The sequence below is a fragment of the Miscanthus floridulus genome, chromosome 19 (genome assembly GCF_019320115.1).
Source record: "Miscanthus floridulus cultivar M001 chromosome 19, ASM1932011v1, whole genome shotgun sequence".
Classification (NCBI taxonomy): Eukaryota; Viridiplantae; Streptophyta; class Magnoliopsida; order Poales; family Poaceae; genus Miscanthus; species Miscanthus floridulus.
Genome location: NC_089598.1, coordinates 86,899,967 through 86,920,696, shown reverse-complemented (window position 1 = coordinate 86,920,696; position 20,730 = coordinate 86,899,967). Strand labels below are relative to the sequence as shown.

At 45.7% G+C, this 20,730-nt stretch overlaps 2 protein-coding genes and 1 pseudogene across 5 annotated transcripts; 2 read left to right on the top strand and 1 right to left on the bottom strand.

The window, feature by feature from the left end:
• The first annotated feature begins 1,413 nt into the window (after positions 1-1,413).
• Positions 1,414-6,254, top strand: LOC136527579 (uncharacterized). 3 transcript variants are annotated; one of them, XM_066520362.1, is made up of 6 exons: positions 1,414-1,802; positions 4,203-4,536; positions 4,639-4,855; positions 4,996-5,533; positions 5,632-5,730; positions 5,835-6,254. In XM_066520362.1, exons 1-6 carry the CDS (start codon positions 1,730-1,732, stop codon positions 6,083-6,085), a joined length of 1,512 nt encoding a protein of 503 aa, XP_066376459.1. In that variant the 5' UTR covers positions 1,414-1,729; the 3' UTR covers positions 6,086-6,254. The 3 variants fall into 3 exon arrangements, with proteins under 3 accessions (XP_066376459.1, XP_066376458.1, XP_066376457.1); XM_066520361.1 differs by having other exon boundaries at positions 1,416-1,802; positions 4,200-4,536; XM_066520360.1 differs by having other exon boundaries at positions 1,418-1,802; positions 4,197-4,536.
• Positions 6,255-8,174: 1,920 nt separating this feature from the next.
• LOC136528136 (protein RDM1-like) lies at positions 8,175-11,417 on the top strand. Of its 2 annotated transcripts, none has more exons than XM_066521048.1 (4): positions 8,175-8,332; positions 8,422-8,553; positions 8,923-9,072; positions 10,717-11,417. In XM_066521048.1, the coding sequence occupies exons 2-4, from the start codon at positions 8,424-8,426 to the stop codon at positions 11,112-11,114; spliced, it is 678 nt and encodes a 225-aa protein (XP_066377145.1). In that variant the 5' UTR covers positions 8,175-8,332; positions 8,422-8,423; the 3' UTR covers positions 11,115-11,417. The 2 variants fall into 2 exon arrangements, with proteins under 2 accessions (XP_066377145.1, XP_066377146.1); XM_066521049.1 differs by lacking the exon at positions 10,717-11,417 and adding an exon at positions 10,145-10,673.
• Positions 11,418-14,584: 3,167 nt separating this feature from the next.
• Positions 14,585-18,530, bottom strand: LOC136528990 (uncharacterized; annotated as a pseudogene).
• Between the last annotated feature and the right edge of the window lie 2,200 nt (positions 18,531-20,730).

Below are 20,730 nucleotides of genomic sequence, written 5' to 3'. Positions count from 1 at the left end.
GCATCATTCTAGCTATAAAATGCTACTTAAATACACAACACGACAAACGCTATCTGTATAAGTTGCGGAAATGTGATATGACTTTCTTATTAGATGTGTCCTGCACCATATAAAAAAAGCTCTAATCTTTCAGTTTCTGTGCATGACATATCTACATTAAACTCATAATATTGCTTCCATGCAAAGATTAAACATGTTTTATACTTGCGCCTTAACTAGGTGATTTGTCGACGCGCGCGATGGCGCGCGTAATGGACTAGTCAGATTAGCAGTTGGATGGGGTTTGGTGCTTTATTAGTCTTTATTTTAATAGAGACAAATTCTTGTGTGTATTTTTTGGATGTATAATGGTCAGAGACTTTTAGCGGAGGGTATTTTTCTGAGGAGACATAGTATAATTTTGATTAGTGCATTACCGTAGAGATATACGAATTTGTGGACAATGAAAGAAAGTGGAAAGGAAGCCACAGGTGACATGTGGCCTCGGTGCTTGAATCCTTCGTCGGACGTCGCGTGGCATCATCCACTGACCGGTGGTCCATACTCCATCGTGAGCATAAAAATTCAACGTCCAACCTACGACGGCCACACTCCATTTCTTTCAACACAGAGACGTGCGCATCTCTCCACTGTGTTTCGAAACGTGCACAACGTTCAATTTATCCGTAGCTTAACGAGGACTTGCTTGTTTTGGAGACACCTATCACAGTCCATTCCAAAATTTTACACCTCAACACGACATATAAAAAAAACCGCGAGTTTAGTTTCGACGCTCTTTTCCTCGCACCTAAGCCCTTGTTTAGTTCACAAAATTTGGATTTTGGGGCTACTGTAGCACCTTCGTTTTTATTTGGCAAATAGTGTCCAGACATTGACTAATTAGGCTTAAAACGTTCGTCTCGTAATTTCCCACCAAACTGTGCAATTAGTTTTTCTTTTCGTCTACATTTAATGCTCCATGCACGGGCCGCAAACATTCGATGTGACAGGTACTGTAGCAACTTTTTGGATTTTGGGGTCCAACTAAACAAGGGCTTATGTATCACGCGCGGTTAACTGCTGCACCAACCGCGGGGCCACATTGGTGGTGGGGGGCAAAAAGGAAGCGAACAACCGAAGAAACGCCTGCTGCCCTAATCCGCCGCCGCCGCTGGCGAGTTCGTTGGGGTCAGAGCATGCAACGGAGGGGCGAGCGGGTTCACGAAGAAGTACCGCGGACTGGTTTGCGTAAAAAAAATAATTGAAAATTTACTTACGGCGAGCCACAACCATGCAAATTGCCCCCCATCCACGGACTCCGTGCGCCGGACGGCGTCTGCTTGGTGCTCCTCTCTCGTCTTCTCCGCAACCTTTCGTCTGACCTTTTGCTCGCTTCTGCTCCCACGACCACGAGTCCATAGAAGGTAGTACGAAAGTGCCCTGCCGCAGCCGCCGTGCCATTGAAGGCGCGGGGACAGCGACGTCGACAGGCTGGTCAGCGGTCACTCAGACTGGTGGATCGCTCCTCTTCTGTTCGGGACTCCTCTCCAAAGGGAGCTAGCCCCTGATTCCCTGAAGCAACCTCTGAATAAACTACTACTACACCGTGATCCGCATAAAAATTTCTGCGTCCGCCCGCGCGCTCCGTGACCGTGAGACGCGGTGATTAAACCACTCGGCAGTCACCGGCCGCGAGCATCAGACCAGCAGCAGGCAGGCAGTCAGGCAGTCACATCTCCAGGACTCGAGAATGGCCGCCGCCGCCGCCGCCACCGCCACCGCCGCAGCCTCAACCTCCACCCTTCGTCCTGCTCTCTCCCAAGGTGCGCCCATGGATACACACACCCGCTTCAGAATCCTCCTCCCGCCGATTCGTCTGCTTGTTTTCTCCAACTCCGATCCTTGCTAGTTTAATCGATGACCTTGGATAGTAGCTCGTCGACCTCATTAACCTTGCCAGGTACTTCTTGCTTCGTCTTTCTTCTTTGGATAGGTGGGAGCAAGAACCTCTTCTTCTCTACCTGGCTCGGTCAGGTTCAGCTTGGGGAACCTTGTGCCGCCCTTGCAAATTTTTTAGCTTTCTTTCTGCCAACACAAATCTCCAGGAGTATACTATGTTATCGTTTTGAACTTTTGATGCTGTTTGTTGGCCACTCCCCATCCCAGCATCGAGTAGCATATATATCTAGTTGTTCAACGCATCTGAATATCATTATTTTTAGTACTGTGTCTCTGTTTCTTCAGATAGTTGGGGAGTATCAGATAACAGGAACCATGGTTGCATGATTGCATCCATGAATGATTGCATAAAGGTTCGATTTTTTGACGATTTCAGAAGCATGTTTAGTAGGTTCTTTCACCTTTGGGTGGGGTGGAGTTTTGACGACTTAGAACGCTAAACCCAAGTCGCAGAAGGGGCCATTTTTGTGTTCTGATCAGATAGTTGGGATTCTTTATAAATAGTATGTGATTGGGTCGTAGCTAGGCCAAGCATTAAAAGTTGGCCGATAAATTTCTAGAATTATTAGGTTCAAAATAGACCGGGTTGATTTTTACATGATTGGGAGCCAGTGGCGGACCCTGGAATTGAACCGAGCCTGGGCGAAGTCAGAGGAAGTTTTCTTCTTCATCTTAGCATAAAACAGGATTACCACCACAGACCATGAATATGATCAATTATATGAGTGCTAGCCTTTTTTTTTCATGGCCGCATGTACCTAAGCACATTTTTATTAAGAAGAAAAAAGTTATAATAATGCATGATCTTAGTAAATACAGGCTTATTAAGATCAACACGGCCTCTGCAACACTAATCTTATAGTATGGGCTCTTCTGACATTATACACCGTGCTAGCGTCCGGCTGAAGGTGGTGATGCGTGTTGGTTACGTGGTATCAGGAAATCCCGTCAAGTGATCGTGAGTTCGTTTAATTTGCACTCTATAAGGAGTAGCTATTCATTTGCTGCATAATCCTAACCTATCTAGTTTTGGATAGTGCGTACGTACTAGGCTAAGGAAATATACAGTTACCCGTAATATAACACATCCAGGAGCCACAAAACAGAAGCATGAGATACATTATTAGAGGTTTGACAGCGGCAATATAATGGTAGTAGTTTTACTAGAAAGTGATATGTGCCAGCTAGCGTCGTACGACGTCACCTAGCAATAGCAGGTGCTCCGCTCAGCTCAGGCTCAATTTGCTTGACGGGCGTTCAATTTTCTGTAGCAGCGATTGTAGAATACCACTAAAAAAGCGTTGGAGCCCGGGCAGCTGCCCACGCTCGCCGGGCCTTGGGACCGCCCTTGTTGGGAGCAGCTCCGGGTGTGTTTGGAAGGGTTAGAGGAGCTGGAGCTGTTTTCCCCACAAAATGTTTGACAGGGCTCCTCCAAAGGAGCCGCAGCTGAGAAGGAGACCTATTAAAATAGGTCCAAACCGTTTGGTAAGGCTCCTCCGGAGAAGCAAAAATGATTAAATGGTTGAGTTGGCATGTGAAAGGGCATTACCATCTCTAGAGACCAGTGTAGACATGTTTTGATTCCAATCTAGATTACGATATAGTTATAATAATCTAGATTATGGATTATGATAGTATAAACTGTTTGGATTCTTCAATTACCTGAGGTGCCCTTGCATTTTGCAGCTTTTTCTTGCGGTGCCAAGGGTGGAGGCGCAAGTTTTTTTTTTTTGAGTTCATAATCTCCTATCAGTATTTGCAAAAATAAAACTCCAATCAGTAGGTCTCACGTGGATTACAAAATAATTATAATCTGATGCTTGGATTATAATAATTTATCACACAATCTCTTATGTTTGGATCACCATTAAATTATTTTAGCTGATTATTATAATCTAACTATTCAGATTTGTTGAAATACAACATTTGATTTTCAATTATTCGGGATGGTCTTACAACTACAAACAACACGGAGGGTTATTCTTAGCCTTGTTTTGCAACACATTATGGACCAGGGCTACTAGTAAAGCTCGTGAGGCCGAGCTGTGTAAACACTTAGTATTCTTAGCCTTGTTTTGCAACACATTATGGACCAGGGCTTTGTCCTTAGAATTCTAAAAAAACTACAAAGATAATCTAGAGCTTTTATCGGCATTGGCAAATTAGTAGGTGCTACTGATGGCTATTTTCGTTAAATCTTGTTCATCTTGGTGGATGACAATGCAAACACCAACCTGACAACATACATTCTTACGCAGCAGCAGGGCCAGAGCAGAGCGCTTCGCTGCTGTGCACACCGAAACGCCGAGTTGCTGCCAGTGCCAGCAGGAGAAGCTTGAGATTCACCGCTAGGGCCAGCTCGAATCCGGGCGCCAAGGTGAGCATCCCGAAGCAATGGTACAACCTCATCGCCGACCTGCCGGTCAAGCCGCCGCCACCGCTGCACCCGCAGACGCACCAGCCTCTGAATCCCAGCGACCTCTCCCCTCTGTTCCCCGACGAGCTGATCAGGCAGGAGGTCACCGACGAGCGCTTCGTCGACATACCCGAGGAGGTCATCGACGTGTACAAGCTCTGGCGCCCGACGCCCCTGATCAGGTACATCATGACTTTTTTTTTGTGTCGATCAATAGCTGCTGCTGCGATCAGAGATTCAGAGTATGGAGTGAGTGAACACAATGCTGGCAATGCAACGTTCAGGGCCAGGAGGCTGGAGAAGCTGCTCGGCACGCCGGCGAAGATCTACTACAAGTACGAGGGGACCAGCCCGGCGGGGTCGCACAAGCCCAACACCGCCGTGCCGCAGGCGTGGTACAACGCCGCGGCAGGGGTGAAGAACGTGGTCACCGAGACCGGCGCCGGCCAGTGGGGCAGCGCGCTGTCCTTCGCCAGCAGCCTCTTCGGCCTCAACTGCGAGGTGAGCGCGCATTTCTCTCACCGCGAGATCGCGAGGCCACTCCTCTCCTCTGTTCGTGACTCGTGGTTGATTTATTGCTCGGGCAAGATTCGGTTCGTTGCTGAATTTTGCGGTGGCACCGGCGCTAATGACGAATGCAGGTGTGGCAAGTGCGCGCGTCGTTCGACCAGAAGCCGTACCGGAGGCTGATGATGGAGACGTGGGGCGCCAAGGTGCACCCGTCGCCGTCGACGGCGACGGAGGCCGGCAAGAAGATCCTGGAGGCGGACCCGTCCAGCCCCGGCAGCCTCGGGATCGCTATCTCCGAGGCTGTGGAGGTGGCGGCCACCAACGCCGACACCAAGTACTGCCTGGGCAGCGTGCTCAACCACGTCCTCCTCCACCAGACCGTCATCGGGGAGGAGTGCCTGGAGCAGCTGGCGGCGCTCGGCGAGACGCCCGACGTCGTCATCGGCTGCACCGGCGGCGGGTCCAACTTCGGCGGGCTCGCGTTCCCGTTCTTGCGCGAGAAGCTGCGCGGCAACATGAGCCCCGCGTTCAGGGCCGTGGAGCCCGCGGCGTGCCCCACGCTCACCAAGGGCGTCTACGCCTACGACTTCGGCGACACGGCCGGGCTCACGCCGCTGATGAAGATGCACACCCTCGGCCACGGCTTCGTCCCCGACCCGATCCATGCAGGTTTCTTTTCTTCACACGCTTTCTTGCCTCCTCGATTACTCTGATGTTTGTTCTTCTTCTTGCTGATCGAGCAATGCGTGCACTTCTATTCGTTGCAGGTGGGCTTCGCTACCATGGAATGGCACCTCTGATCTCGCACGTGTACGAGCTGGGCTTCATGGACGCCATCGCGATACAGCAGACTGAATGCTTTCAAGGTATCCTACTATACCTTTCGTCAATGACAATGAGACTTTTCAACAAGGAAATGGATGAAAGAAGAATAACATCATAACACTGGCGTCCATGAACTGTGGAGCAGCTGCCTTGCAATTCGCCAGGACGGAGGGAATCATCCCGGCGCCGGAACCGACGCACGCGATCGCGGCGGCGATCAGGGAGGCGCTGGAGTGCAAGCGGACCGGAGAGGAGAAGGTCATCCTGATGGCCATGTGCGGCCACGGCCACTTCGACCTCGCCGCGTACGAGAAGTACCTGAGGGGCGACATGGTCGATCTCTCGCACCCGGCGGAGAAGCTAGAGGCCTCCCTCGCTGCCGTGCCCAAAGTCTGACGGCGTTGGAGCGAAAGGCACATGCAACTGCAATGGAACAAATGATACATTGATATCGCGTTTTTGAATCTTGTGGCGATCCATCGGCAGTGGATTTTGGCAGCTGAGATACTTGCGCTCCATATGAAATGCATGAACAAAATTTCAATAAAAGGATTAATTTATCCTATTCATGGATATGTTTGGTCTTTCCTTTTGAGGGTATTATTTGATACAGTATACACTTTTAAGTTTGAACTCTAAACTTGACCTAGAAGCATCTCATACCTAATGTACTAAGATTTACTTCCAAATACTACACTTTGTACCACTTTATTTGTTTGAAAATACTTGACAACTACGTATCCAAAAAAACTTTCCCATTTTGCCTTTATAAAAACCAATAAAAAACACTACGTGAACGTTTTAAAAATTACAAAACTTTTTAGGGCCATTTTGACCATTTCGTCTATAAAAGATAAATTGCATTGGCAACTGCATACTAATGAAAACTGTCAGCCTGTTCGGCAGGCCGTAAACGATCGTGAATTATTTAGCTGCCTGGTTTGGTGTGAGAGAAAAATACTATTCCAGCTTATAATCCACAATCGTATACGAGCAAGCGAACAGGCTGTGTATCGGTAAAGGAGCATTTTGCCTACGGCAGTGCTAGGCTCGCACGTCGCCCCGCGTGCTGCCCTTCGTTTCTCGTGCTCCACGCAGGGCCTGCACTGTCTCCATTTCTCATGCTCCACGCAGGGCCCGCGCTGTTCGAGCGACAAGAGGGGAGGGGGAGGGCGCGTCTGATTCGGAAGGACCGGGCCACGACGTCGTATGGATGCCCTGTCGGCGCTGGGAGGAGGACACACCGAGACGATGCAACATAAGGTGAGCAGGAGAGATGCCCACCCGATCAGTTTTTGAAGCATCCAAATACAACATTTGCAACATACGTCTGAAGGCAGATGAAACACTTAAAAAAACACATAAAAACCATTACAAACATACGCAACATCCAGATAAAACGCATGCAACGTATGTGTGAAACATATGCAACATCCACATAAACACACTTGCAACATGCGTCCGAAAAACAAAGATGAAGCATTGGTAAGTTGCAACATACGTATACAACCATTTACAATATATGCAATATCCTGATCTATTTTCGTAATATTCATCTAAAACACTTACACCATACCTCTGAAACATTTAAAACACTCGAAACATACGCTTGCAATATGCGCTTTCAGCAAAACATGGCAGCTAGGCGGGCGGAGCATGGCACAATGGGATCCCGGCTATGCGGTCACGGTGGAGAAGGAGGATGACAGTGGGCGGGCGGCTGTACAACCCCAAGGAGATAGGACGCACGCGGTGGAGGCGACAACAGCAGTCAGTGGTGCAGCCTCGCGCGCCGAGCACGCCGCGGCGGTGCGGGCATGGCGGCGGTGGAGAGGAAGGCCGGCGGGAGGCGCGGTAGAGAGAGAGGCATGCGGGAGCTGCAGCTGAGCCCGGTCGCGGTGATGCGTGAATTTTTTTAATCCTGTGGTGACTGCAGAGGGAGCGGTTAGGAACAACAGCTTCCGGACGTCGGGTCCATCGACAGGAGCGTTCGCCGCGGACGGACGTTCCTCCTAGCATTATCGTTTTGTTTTTTTTTCTTTCGCAATTTCGCAAATGCAACTCAGCACATATACTGTAGCTAGGGATGAAAACGGTATTGATATTTTCTGACCGTATTCGAGTCCGAATCCGTTTAGAGGGGTTCAGATCTACCGTATCCAAGTCTGGATGTTCAACATCCGATACCGTATCCGTATCCGAATACTCAAATCGCATATTTATGATGTCGACATCCCATCGTATCTTATCCGGCATGACTGACAGTATCCGTATTCGAATCCGAATCCGAACAGAAATATAAAAACAAATGTAATATCAGTCATATCCGATCTGTTTTTTATCCCTACTGTACTGTAGCTAGGCCTCTCTCTCCCACTCCCTCCAAAGTCCAAACGGGCCCTCATATGCAGACCATATGTGGACCAAGAAACACAATCGTTCCATATGGGCCAAATTAGTCTACTGAGCCCAAGAATTTTAATCAATCAGTCCACTCTCCTCCACAACCAGCCTCCAAGCCGTCCGAGGGTTCCGAAACTCGAGCTACTCTCGGCGTTCACGGCGCCTGCGACCACCCACCGCGTCCTCCGCCTTGTCCTCAACCTCACCCCCATCCGGCGAGGTTTCTCCGCTTTCATATAGGTGAGGCCCCAAAGGCCCAAACCCCCTGCTCCTCTGCGTTCTCTGCGGACTTCGGATTGAGTGGCGCTGACCGCGTTGGCGGGTATCAGATATGAAGAGGGCGGTGCCGTCGGAGGAGCCCCTCGACGTGTCTTCCGGCGACTCCTCGGCCTCAGATTCCGACCAAGTAGGCGCGAAGGAGAAGGGCGGGAGCGCCTCCAAAGCTGCTGCTGCGGGAGAAGGTGAGACCTCTCCGGTTGTTTACTGACTCTAGATCTGCTAATTTCATTGCATATGCGTGTTTCACTCGCGGATAGACTGATGCCTTGGTATGGTTGTTTGATGGTTCACTTTGACTGTTGAAACTTTTATTTAGTCTCCATTGGCCCTGAGATGATTGATTGCCCAATTATGAGTAGTCTGGTCAATTGTTAGTGTGTGGTCACCAGGGGTGTAGTTCTTATTGTTCAGTTTTCACCTTTCCGTAGATGCAACATAGGCCATACTTCCATAGGTTTAATATTGACAAACTAATATATAAAGGTTACCTTTTAACATCTATGAAGATTGTCTCCTAATGGAGTGGCACTGACCTTGTTTCTGATTATAAGATATGAAGAGGGTGGTGCTGCATAAGGAATCCCATGGCGTATCTTCCGATGATGACTTGAGCTCGGATTCCAACGACGATGCTGGGGAGGGGAATGGTTGGAATGCCTTTGGGCTGCCCAATTCCTCCAAATCTGCTTCGGTGGCAGAAGGTGAGGGATTTTGATTCGTGAATGACTTCGCTTTTTGTGTGTTTCACTTGCGGATAGGACTAGGCGACGAATTGATATGATTGATAATTGATTGATGTTGTACTGTGACTGTTGAAGTTTGTGTATTGTGGATTGGGCTTAAGTTGACACCTGGTTTTGAGTAGGCTAGTCTCCAGATTTCATCTTCTCAACGATGCAGCACAGGTCATAAGACTTATATTTGCAGCAATACATGAACACTACTGCTTGGGAACCCTGTATGAAGACTACTGCTTATTGGTCTAGGACTGTGGTCTTCTCAGATCAAATTGAATGTAGAGGGAATAATAAAAAGCTAGTTACTGGGGAGACTTGCTTAGTTTATATTTATTTGCCTTACAAAAGTTGGTTTGCAACTGAAAAATAGGCTGAACAAGTTTTGCTTAAAAAATGAAGAAAGCTACTTAAGCAACGTAATCACCATAACCAGAGCTCTCTTTGAACATGGTATTCTTCATGTGATTGAGTGAACTCTGATATATTGACTTGTTTTCCATGGAAAGTTGTCAGCTTATCAATGTAGTCTTGTCCTTGAGTTAATTGGATAGTTCAAGTTTTGAGTTTCCCAAACTGATGGTCAGCATATTAATACAGCGGCTTGGATTTTTGGGAAAGATTAGGTTTCCTATTCTTTTTTACAGATTGCAATAGCACTAAACAGGCTCGCCTTACCTGACCCCAAAGTTTCGCTTTCAGCTGCAGCTGCCGGTTTACCAGCCAATACCTGTATCTGGTTAACTGGTTTATTTAGGAAATTTGTTCCTGATTTTTTCCAAGGAATAGTTTGTGCAAATAAGGAAGATGCTTTTAAAATATGGCTTTAGTGTTTTTTGTTGCAACTTTTTTTTGGTAACTACAACCCAAATTACAATCTCAATTCAGTTATTACAACTAAGATTAAATTCTTAGATTTACAAATGTCCCTTGAGAAAAAAAAACTAGTTTTTTAACTGGGCACCTCTGAGACATGGACTGAGCTGTCACAGATCCTCGGGAATGATGATCTTTCTAATGCGGTAATGGGATCATGCAGGTTCTCTGATCAGGAGGGCCGAAATGTATCAGCAATACATGAAGCACATTCCTGTTCCTGCTTACTGTGATTCTGTAATCCCATTCACATCGTGGCTGGGACTCGCTGGATCGCTGAAGCAGTTGTATGAACAACCCTTGCATTACCTCACCAATGTCCTCCTAAAAAAGTGGGATCAGCAAAGGATTGGGAGTGATGATGAGCACCGGCGTCTGGATGCTATCATCCACCCTGTCAGAGCTGAGACCCTAATTTGGGCCACTGAAGAGGTCCATAGGCTGACCACCTCTGGCCAGCACTTAGCTAGTCTCTGGGCCTCAGATCCCATGTACCATGCTTACGTAGATCCAGTGTTTCCTTCCATAAAGTTGGACTAGCAGACGTTTACGAGTTGGGTCTTCTTATTCTGTCTATTTTGGGGTTTCCATGTTGTAAGCCTGACACAGTTTGATTTGCTAAATAGCAAGTACCAATACAGTGATACGAATTCCACATGATGCTTGTTCTGACTTCTGAGTATGATATCTTCTTGTTAGAGTTTATTTTAACATTAATTTTAGCTCTATGAACAGCGGCCAAGTCAAAGAAGAAGAAAACTGGTGTGGATTTTAGTGCTTTGAGCCGGCATGGATACCATGGTGGCCCATCTGTCTTGACAGTTCGTCCAGTAGAGGAAGCTAACTGGTCTTGGTCCACTGGGAAAGACCGCAATGACAAAGAAGATGCACCTGAATCCTATGAAGAACGTGAGCAAACCAGGGCTGCAGTGACTGAAGGAGAGAAGCTTATCGGTCTGCATAATGCCCCGCTGAACCAGTTATTATTAGAGAAAGACAAGAAGGATGCTTCCTTCTCACAGAAGGAGAAGCGGAAGAGGGACCGGGGGCAAGCCAGCAGGGGGAAGAACTATGTTGAGGAGGAGAAGCGGCTCCTGAGGGGGAGCGGCGTGTACTCTGGCTTTGATACTTAACAGTACCAGGTACAAATACAGCAAGACTTCGAACATGTATGCCTACTGAGGATTAGCTTTCATCGTGTGCTTTGGCTGTTTTTGTGTGGCCGGTAAGTTGACCCTTGGGTCGGTGAGTGTGGACTGTGGAGCTGGTTAGGGTTATGTTTAGTTTGGGCTTTGGATATGGCTATGTATTGGGGTCAAATAGTACCGCTGACATATTCTGTATGTCATGTCTTGCTGCATTTGCGAGTTGCCACAATGATTACATAAATTTTGAATTCCAAAATCTTTTGAACATATTTGCTTCAAATTGGAAGTTACCTTTGATGTCAGAGTTTAATGGCTTGCTCAGTGAGTAGTCTACCATGCTGTCCGTCACACTTATATGAAGAGTTTACAAACTCGCAGACACACAGAGCTATGGCATGTCATTCTGCTTCTGTTACATAATCCATGTATGCATTACTAAAAAGGACATTGAGATGAAGCCCTAATTATTAGCTGGGCTGATTGATATGTTGTTGGATAGTTGGTTGGAGGTACAAAGGATTATTGGCACCTGTTTGCCCTTCCACTAGCTAATGAAATAATTATTGGCTGCCCTAGGTCTATTAGCAAGCCTATTATGCGCTACAACTACTACACCCTCCAGTCCCCTTTATAAGGTGAACGTGCATACCAAGGTTCAAGGTTTACAATTTTTGACTAATAATAATTTGCCCAAGAATTTTTAATAACTATTAAAATACAAACTTAATACAGTTATATTTGTAATAACATGTAATCCCATGATCATTTTTATAGTCATAAAAACTACTACAAATGTAATATCCAATACGAGCATTAAATCGATTATATAGAAAATGAAGTCACGTGTCTTTTGTATTAGCTCTTAATGCGCCTTACAATTTATGTTATACTATAGATTCTAGGACGGAGGGAGTATTTATGTGTTTTCTCCAATATCATGATTAACACAAACAATTTTGAAAGTGTATTTAGGTTCTATGTGAGTTTTTGGCAGATTGAATGACATTATTTGATTAAGGGTAAAAAATATTTGGTGAGATTTGGGCTCAAATACATGTGTTTGGTCCTAGGTTAATTAATATATTTAGGCTCAAATGAAACAGATGTGATGCAAATGGGATTGAGTCTATAAAACATAGAAAATACAAGCTTATGTTTTTTTTATCGGAATACAAGCTTATGTCGGCAATGACAAAAATACGCATGGTGTATAATTTGGTGCAAGGTCTTGCACGTAAAGCTTACTGATATTATGGAATATTAAAAATAGGATTTGACCATCAAGACTTCTGGCACTGGGGGAAGGGAGAAGAAACTCATGTGGGGAAGCAGAAAGAGAAGATGTTATTGCTGCTGTTCAAGCCACTAAATAGTAAAAAAAATGGCAAGACTGATTTCTCAAATCGGCCTAATTAAGGTGGATCAAAGACCCATGCACACGTACAAACCAAAGCATTCAGAGATTGGAATTTAGAAGGCTAATAAGATCAAAATATCTAGTAGACAGGTGCAATCATAATCAATTTTTGATTGACTTATGAGCAAGTATACCCACCTAAAAACCGATTCAATGAATCAGCCTATTAAAAAAGAAGTCCAGTGGCCTCCAAAGCAAATTCATGTGCTTAGAAGGAGGTTCTCGCTGCTCTTGTGGAGGCTATTAAGCAAACATTTCTTACAATTGGCTCCATGGAGGTGCCGATCAATGAGATCAAAGAGCCGGTTGTCATTGAGAATTTGGCTCATTCCACTATGCTAAAAGTGAAGTTAGGAGTTGCTGCAAATAAAGATAAAAGCCGAGGGCAACAAGACGGATTCCAAACACTTCCTACAAAGATGGTGCTGACACAAATTTCAGTGCACTTGTTATAAGAAAATCAAGCAAAAAGCCTAGAACTGCTTGAAATATGGCTGATATACACTTATCACCCTTATAACAATATGGTTGATGTATACATCACCCTTAGCCTAAACATAGATGATGAACTCGACATCGTTGATATAACCGTCATGTGTTTTTAAACTCGCATATGCTTCACTTAAAAATAGGGAGGGTGTATGTTGATAGTCAAAATATGATCTAAGAGTCGAAGGTGGACATGAAAATCAAGGATCAATTTTGAATTTATTTAGGCCAAGTTTGAGAAGCATCTCTGGGCGCCGGTTGTTAAAACCGTCCTAGGCCAGTTTAAGCAAAGATTGCGGGCAGATGGAAAAAAACTGGCCCAAGCCGGTTTTGGCTAGGAGTTCGACTAGGGCACTGTTGAAACTAGCCCAGGCCACTTTTGGCAATCTAAACCCCAAATCGTATTTTCCTTTCAAAACTCATCAAATCTCGTGGGAAATTTGTAAATTGCAGGTGCAATAAGTTTTCTTCTGAAATAAGACCACTTGACCTATTTAGAGATCCATATATTCAATCATCAAAAACACCTATCTACTTTACTTTTTATCTCCAAACCTTAACTTTCAACACCATTGTTGTTCATCATTTCTTTCGATGAGATTTGCTGGTGTTTTAGGTGGCCTTGCCAATCCTATGACACCCCTGCTAAGTGTATCTTTGATATGGGTCTTTCCAGGAGGTGTTCGTGGTTGTTTGATGCTAAGAACAAGCGTTAAATCAGCCTCGTCGGCTTGCTAATTGGCTCAGTCATTTAGACCTACCTTTGTTGCGGATTAGGTCGTGTGTGCGCCTTAGGCCATCTAACCCTTGGTAATGTGTTGACCAGAATTTGCGTCAAATAAATACCAACATCCGATTCACAATAGTACACTTTTGACCACTTTATTTGTTTCAAATTCATGGTGCTTTGGATACCATTTTTTCTTGTTTGCCCCTATAAAATTACTACATGAATGTCCTAGAAACATTTAAATTATACCACTTTATTTGTTTCAAATTCATGGCGCTTTGGTAAAAAAATGCCAAGTATTTCGAAACGGAGGCGGCATGGTGCAATTTGTGTGTTTGAATGCCCCTAAAATCTAGCTTGTTTGGATTGGATCATGGGATTCAAAGATTTTTTTTTTATATTCTTAAAATCAGCTGAGATCTAAACGGTGCCTAAGTTCTAAAGCACTCTGCAATTCTAAGACTCTGTGCGTCGAAATATTTTGAGAATTTAAGATTTTTTGTCAGATTTTTAGAATGTGTCCGAATCTAAACGGGCTGATAATCACCTGGAAAAGCCCAGCATCAGCAGAGTGGGAATCGGCTCGCTCCTCGCCCAGCAATGCTGCTGATACTCTCCGAGTGTCTCGGGTGTTTGTTTGGAATGCCTACGCATCACACGGATCGTTGGAATGCCTGCGCGGCTGCGCATCACAGGGATCGTCGGCTCGGAACGCTGGATCTGAACCGTACACAAGTAAGGCGGTGGATCCGACGCCTGTGAAGGTGGGTCACGCGGCCAACCAGGAGAATATAACCAGTGCAAGTAATACTAGTTCAACAATGGAGTAGTATAATTAAGCATCTTGCTTATGTTCAAAACCATGGCAGCTACATGGCTCCAAAACATGTAGTTTTACTGTAGATGGAACCTTAGGCTCGATGTACCTTCTGATAGCTAAGACTGCCCTGTGAGCTTCCATGAGAACATCCTCGTGCATTGGAAGGCACTTGCCAGAATAGTTGTCAGGGTCCCAACACCTCAAACAACTCTGAGGGGCTTCCAATGTGAGGCACTCAAGTGACGTCACACTCTCGAGAACATGGCATGTTAGCTCAACCAAGCTCTTTGCGGAACTGAATTCCACAATCTTCACTCTCTTTAGGCTGTGATGATGTTGTTCTCGCATCTGCCGCAGATCTGCAGGGTCATTGAAACTCGAGACATGCTCCATGTATCGCTGCGATACCTATAATGGAAAAGGCAAAATTAAAGTGATTGTTCCATTGTAGCAACCAATATCATAGCAGTATGGGCAGCGACTCACATCCAATTCAAAAGTCTCCAAACAAGGAGCTGCATCAAAAAAGAATGCCAGAGACAAATAATCATAAGTTGGGGAAAAGGGTGCTCCCATAAGAGCAATATTTAAGTACTTGAGGTGGAGGAATTTGCTATGCAGCATTGGTGTACTGAACATCTGCAAAAGGATGACTGGTTAATTAACTCCAAGCTATGACTTGATGCACTATAGTAAGATATGCATATCACTAGTCTACAGTCACCTAAAGTCATACCTCATAGCGTGAATGTAGGGTAAGAGCTTCGAGATTTGGCATGCTTGATGGAAGTTCAGCACGGGCGTAATAAACTACGCCGGAAAAGCGCATGCTTAGGTTCTTTATTTGCAATGTATCTCCAAGTGATAGTTGTACCTTAGGGTGTCCTATAAATACAAAGTCAGACAGACCTAGAGCTTTATTGTCTATCACTTTCAGCCTGCCACAATAAGACACCTCTAGGTAGCTGAGCTGATGGAGCAGGCAAGGTACCTTCAGGCAAACTATTCGATCGCAGTGACTTAGTTCCATCCTCTCCAAAGCAAAAGAATATGAAAGAAGGCACCCTAACTTGTCTCCAGTAATAGATACAAAACAAAGATGCAATCTAGTGAGACTTCTTAGCCAACCAAGTGCATCTGTCGGATGGAAGGAACAACCCTCAAGGTGAAGATATATCGGATTGAGTCCCCATTCCCGTTGGACAGAACTGAGTAAGGAAAATTGTACTTTGCCTTCATTGACCACAGAATAAGGGTGAGTTCTTCAATCCCTGGTGTAACAGCAGTCTGAAGCCAACTGTCAAGATAACAAGAGTCCTTTGCAGTATACTCTGAAGCGATTCGAAACATGAGTTTCTTCACACCAATTCCTGAATGCATTTTCAGAATGTGGTCAACTTTGCTGTAGAAAGCTCTAGCTAATTCTTCCTTTCCATATGCATTTCCATTCAAGCCCAATATTTCATTACTGAAAGTATGGTTGGGATGGCATCTCCAGGAATCTACAAAGGAATGAGATACACAAGCGGCTCGGGCAGCATCTCGCATTGGCATTAGGGAATGTATATGACGCCAGATGTCCTGCATGCACAAGCATGGTCAAGAAGCTCAACATTAGAAGTAGAGGAAAATGGTTGATTCAGATGGAAGCAAAATAAAATATGGAGTGTTTATGGTTGTAAATTGAAAAAGAAAAGAGAACAGTTTCAGTGGCCTGATTAGATACTATGAACTCCATCTGGATTTTTACTGCAAAAATATACTACTACCCGAATCAAGCATGTAGCGCTCAACAGTATTTGTTTCTTTGCATTTGAGCCAGAAACAGTAGAAGGAAGGTTTCATACAAAAACATGCTAGTCAATGTTGGTCACTTATTACTTAACTTTGTCCCAAGTCAAGCATCATGAAGTTTGACCAAGTTCTTTAAACTCACAATTAATTATGTCTTGATAGTGCATTTATTTGGTATTTTAGATGTCAATATAGTCTTCTAAAAACTTGGTCGAAACTACAGAAGTTTGACCTAGGACATGAAAACTTAAACAGCCAGAAGGCCAAGATAACGCATTAACAGAATCAAACAGCTTTGGCAGTTACAGTGTAAGATACATGATATAAACCACAGTGACTAAAATGATGAGATAGTAGACTGAAGATGAGATACAAAGAATGACAATGCACACCTGAATTGGTCTAACAGAGATAAAATGTCACATTTGTTACAAAACAACAAATTTTTTTTTTATGTAATGCAGCAGGATGGTAGGAGAGTACATCATTAAACTATTCAGTTCATAAACTTTATTGAGCAAGTATATGCAGTTAAAGCAGTCATCGTGATCTTTAACTTGGATTTATATGCTGTACCTCTTTAAGTCTTGATCCTGAATATACTATGAAGTTGAACTCTATTTTTACCTTTACTGGGAAAATATACTGCTCCCTGAATAGGGAATGTAGTGCTCTTCTTCTTCTTCTTCTTTTTTGCATTTGAGCAGCTACAATGAAAGGAATGATGTTTTGTACAATAGCATGCTAATCTATGTTAGCAAGTAACATAAATGAGCATGCACTTTGTGTACACTACCAATGCTACGGTATACATCTGAATATTTAAACAGCCAGAGGGCCAAGATATAATGATTAAACAAATCAAATAGACTTGGCAGCTATCAGTGACTATATTGACGAGATAGTAGGCTGTACACACCAGATAAAAAAGAATTGCAATCCTGCAAGGACATGCAGCTCACAAATTACAATGTACTGCCTGAATTAGTCTAACAGAGATAAGATGTAAGTTCGTTAGGCTGACCGCAGCGCAGAGCGCTAAAGCGGCCGGTACGCTAGGGTAGCGTACCGCGCGCTCGCACCGCGCGCCTGCAAAGGCCCCGGCAGCGTACCGGCGCTACAGGAACCCGCCACAGACCGCGCGTGCGAGCGAACCACGCTAAACACTGTAGCAACAGAGAGAGTGTTAGGGAGAGAGAGAAAGGAAGAGGGAGGGGAATAAAATATGGAATAGTAGATATAGAGTATGGGATAGAGATAACACGGGTGCGGAAGAAATGAGGATAGAGTAGAGAATCTTAATGACTAGGATAGAATATTCCTTTTTAGAGATGAAAATAGAGGTCGACGAGTACGGATAGCCTTAGAAGACAACCATTTCTTTATTTTCATGCAGCAGGACAGTAGGGGACTACAGCATTAAACTATCAGTTCATAAACTTTATTGAGCTAGTATATGTCCACCAATTTATGCAGTGCAAGCAGTAATTTAGACTCAACACTCAACACTTTATGCCATACCTCTGGAAGGCTTGGTCCTGAATATACCTCTGTTTCAGTGCCCTGAGAATCATCATCCCGTTGGCAGGGTGAACCCTTTCTTTTAGCCCGTGAAGCAATCAATCCATCTGCAGCGCAACATGCATGTTATGAACAACCCAGATATTGAGTCATGAATAGCAAACTCAACCACACAGAGTAACTCGATTTTTCTCTTGTCCAACTTCTGTATTTATGTACACGGATCCACATCAAACAATTAGGAGATGGGTGAGGACCTTAGCCTCCTCAATGACACGATAATGAAAAAGGTACAATCTTTGCAGCCACAAAAATAAACTGCTACAGATTTTTATTTTGAGTCCTATAGAGAAGGAAGGCAATCTGGAGCAGACTATGGAAAGAGATAAATAGTACCTGCCCCCTGTCCATCAGGGAGAGAAGACAAGCTTACAGGAGGAGGCGGCTTACTGGTGGCCTGGGCTTGCCGGCGGCGGCGCTCCTGGTCCGGCTGCATGTGCACAAGGTGCATCAGATGCAGCAGGCCCATGGAAGATTTAGATGGGGACGAGGTGAGAAATCAAGAATTTCTCCGTCTGGGATATCCTCGCTGATGTAGCTTCCAAAATCCGCCTAGCTCTCTCTCTCCCCCCTTCGGGCCTCACAATGGCTTATTGGTCGGCAACGGAGAGGGAACGGGCGGATTTGAGGGAAAGGACACTGATCAAATCTGAGCCATCGACCTCCTTATGTCGGTTCAAACAACGGCCACGATCCAACTTTCTCACCGATGTACCAGGCCACAAGAAACGCCAGGCTCTCTGCTAAATAGCGAGGCATGGGCACCCGACCAGCCTTCTCCTTCACTACTCTCCGATCGGCAAATTCCCCATTCCCCACTGGTCCCCTTCCTCTCCGGTGGCCAGAAAGGCGTCGGAGAGCGAGGAGGACCGGTGAATTGCCGTGCGGTTGTACATAGACTAGGTAGTTTTATATCTAGGTCTAGGGTTTGCCGGGGAGGCATGGCTTCTCTGCGGCTTCCTCTTCCTGGCGGCGTCGACGAGGCGATGGTGGCGGCATCGTAGGGGAATAAGATTCCCCGGTCTCTTCCTCGCCCCTTTGGCGTTCTCCTCTGACGTCAATGATGGGACCGGGGACGAGGGGATCCGGCGAGTCCCCTGTAGGAGTCTGCGCGGTCAGCTGCTCCGTCGTCTCGTTGAGGCGGTGGTAACGGCGGCGCATTTTATCAAGGGTACAACGGCGGCTGTGGGCGGTGCAGCAAGCTGGAGTGCGGATCGAGCTCGAGTTTCCTGCGGCATGAGTCGTCGGCGAACATTGATCTAGGGTCGGAGGGGCTCGGGGTGTATCCCCGGCCAATGTTCTTTCAACGGCGATTTCATCCCGGCCTCGGCGTCGGGTGTATATTGCGGCTCACTTCAAAGCTTTGATGCAATGGGGCTCCTCCAGATCTTAGGTGGCCATGGCGTCTTCTTCGACGATGGTGGCCGACGATGGATCTGAAAGGATCAAGATGCCCAAGAGGGGGATGAATTGGGCTAATTCTAAATTTCTTTGCAATAATTAAACCCTACGGTTAGCCCAACTTCACCCCTTGTGCCTAGAAAGTGTTTCTAATGTTCTACCGCATAAAAAATCTTACAACCTAAGTTCCAATCATACTCTAGCATGGCAATTCTATGAATGTAAAGACCAGAATTGAATTGCTCAAAGTAAATGCTCAAAGTAAAGAGAGGAGGAACGCGGTGATGTTTTATCGAGGTATCAGAGAGTCGCCACTCTCCACTAGTCCTCGTTGGAGCACCCGCGCAAGGGTGTAGCTCCCCCTTGATCCGCGCAAGGATCAAGTGCTCTCTACGGGTTGATTCTTTGACACTCCGTCGCGGTGAATCACCCACAACCGCTCACAACTTGAATTGGGTCATCCACAAGCTCCGCCGGATGATCACCACGCTCCCAATCACCACCAAGCCGTCTAGGTGATGGCGATCACTAAGAGTAACAAGCACGAACTCTCACTTGACCACGACAAGCCTAATGAGAAGGGTGGATGCACACTTTGCTACTCTTGCTTTCACTAATGAGGTCTCACTCTTGGATTCTCAAATCTCAATCACCTCACTAGGACCTTGCTCTTCTTGGCACTCTCAAGGGTGTTTCTCAGCTGTTGGAATGAGCAAAAGTGATCCCTTGAGTGAATAGAGGAAGTATTTATAACTCCTCATTCAAAACAAACCGTTATGTGCCTCTACGGGGTGACCGGACGCTCCGGTCAGTTCTCCCTGAAACCCATTGTTTATTTTCCCTCTCTGGAACCTTACTGGAGTCGACCGAACACTGGCACCCAGCGTCCGGTCACTCACCTCTCAGCGTCCAGTCGCGCCAGACGATTTTGCCTTGATCAAATGAACTGGCCGGACTCTGCGCCAGTGTTCGGTCACACCGGAACCAGCGTCTGGTCAGCATTTGACCCTCTATTCACTTCCACCTCGCAATCATATGTGAATGAAGTTTGCTCCAATTGATCTAAAGACTTTTTAGGAGCTACCTAGTGCTAGATTTGATAAGTGTGCACCACACCTAACCCACTAGACTCACCTAGGTCAAGCTACCTGTCCATACCCCCTTTATAGTACGGCCAAAGGAAAAAACAAAGTTCTAAACTACTCTAAGTGTCTCTTCAACTCCAAACGACACTTAAAACTAGTCCATCCTTAACCTTATCGTCCATCCTTTGAAAACCGAAACGATTTCCATCGTAGGGGCATGACAACCATGATTGTCCAATCAATTGCCATTACCATGACCTAACTTAATTGCAGCTGCAAAACAC

What these genes read in the sequence shown, in the direction of transcription:
- LOC136528136 (XM_066521048.1), top strand. Translation starts at nt 8,424, where the DNA reads ATGAAGAGGGCGGTGCCGTCGGAGGAGCCCCTCGACGTGTCTTCCGGC. An exon ending in AGCTGCTGCTGCGGGAGAAG is followed by an intron (nt 8,554 to 8,922) that starts GTGAGACCTCTC and finishes TCTGATTATAAG; the next exon opens with ATATGAAGAGGGTGGTGCTG. An exon ending in ATCTGCTTCGGTGGCAGAAG is followed by an intron (nt 9,073 to 10,716) that starts GTGAGGGATTTT and finishes CTCTATGAACAG; the next exon opens with CGGCCAAGTCAAAGAAGAAG.
- LOC136527579 (XM_066520360.1), top strand. Translation starts at nt 1,730, where the DNA reads ATGGCCGCCGCCGCCGCCGCCACCGCCACCGCCGCAGCCTCAACCTCC. An exon ending in TCGTCCTGCTCTCTCCCAAG is followed by an intron (nt 1,803 to 4,196) that starts GTGCGCCCATGG and finishes ATTCTTACGCAG; the next exon opens with CAGCAGGGCCAGAGCAGAGC. An exon ending in TCTTCGGCCTCAACTGCGAG is followed by an intron (nt 4,856 to 4,995) that starts GTGAGCGCGCAT and finishes TGACGAATGCAG; the next exon opens with GTGTGGCAAGTGCGCGCGTC.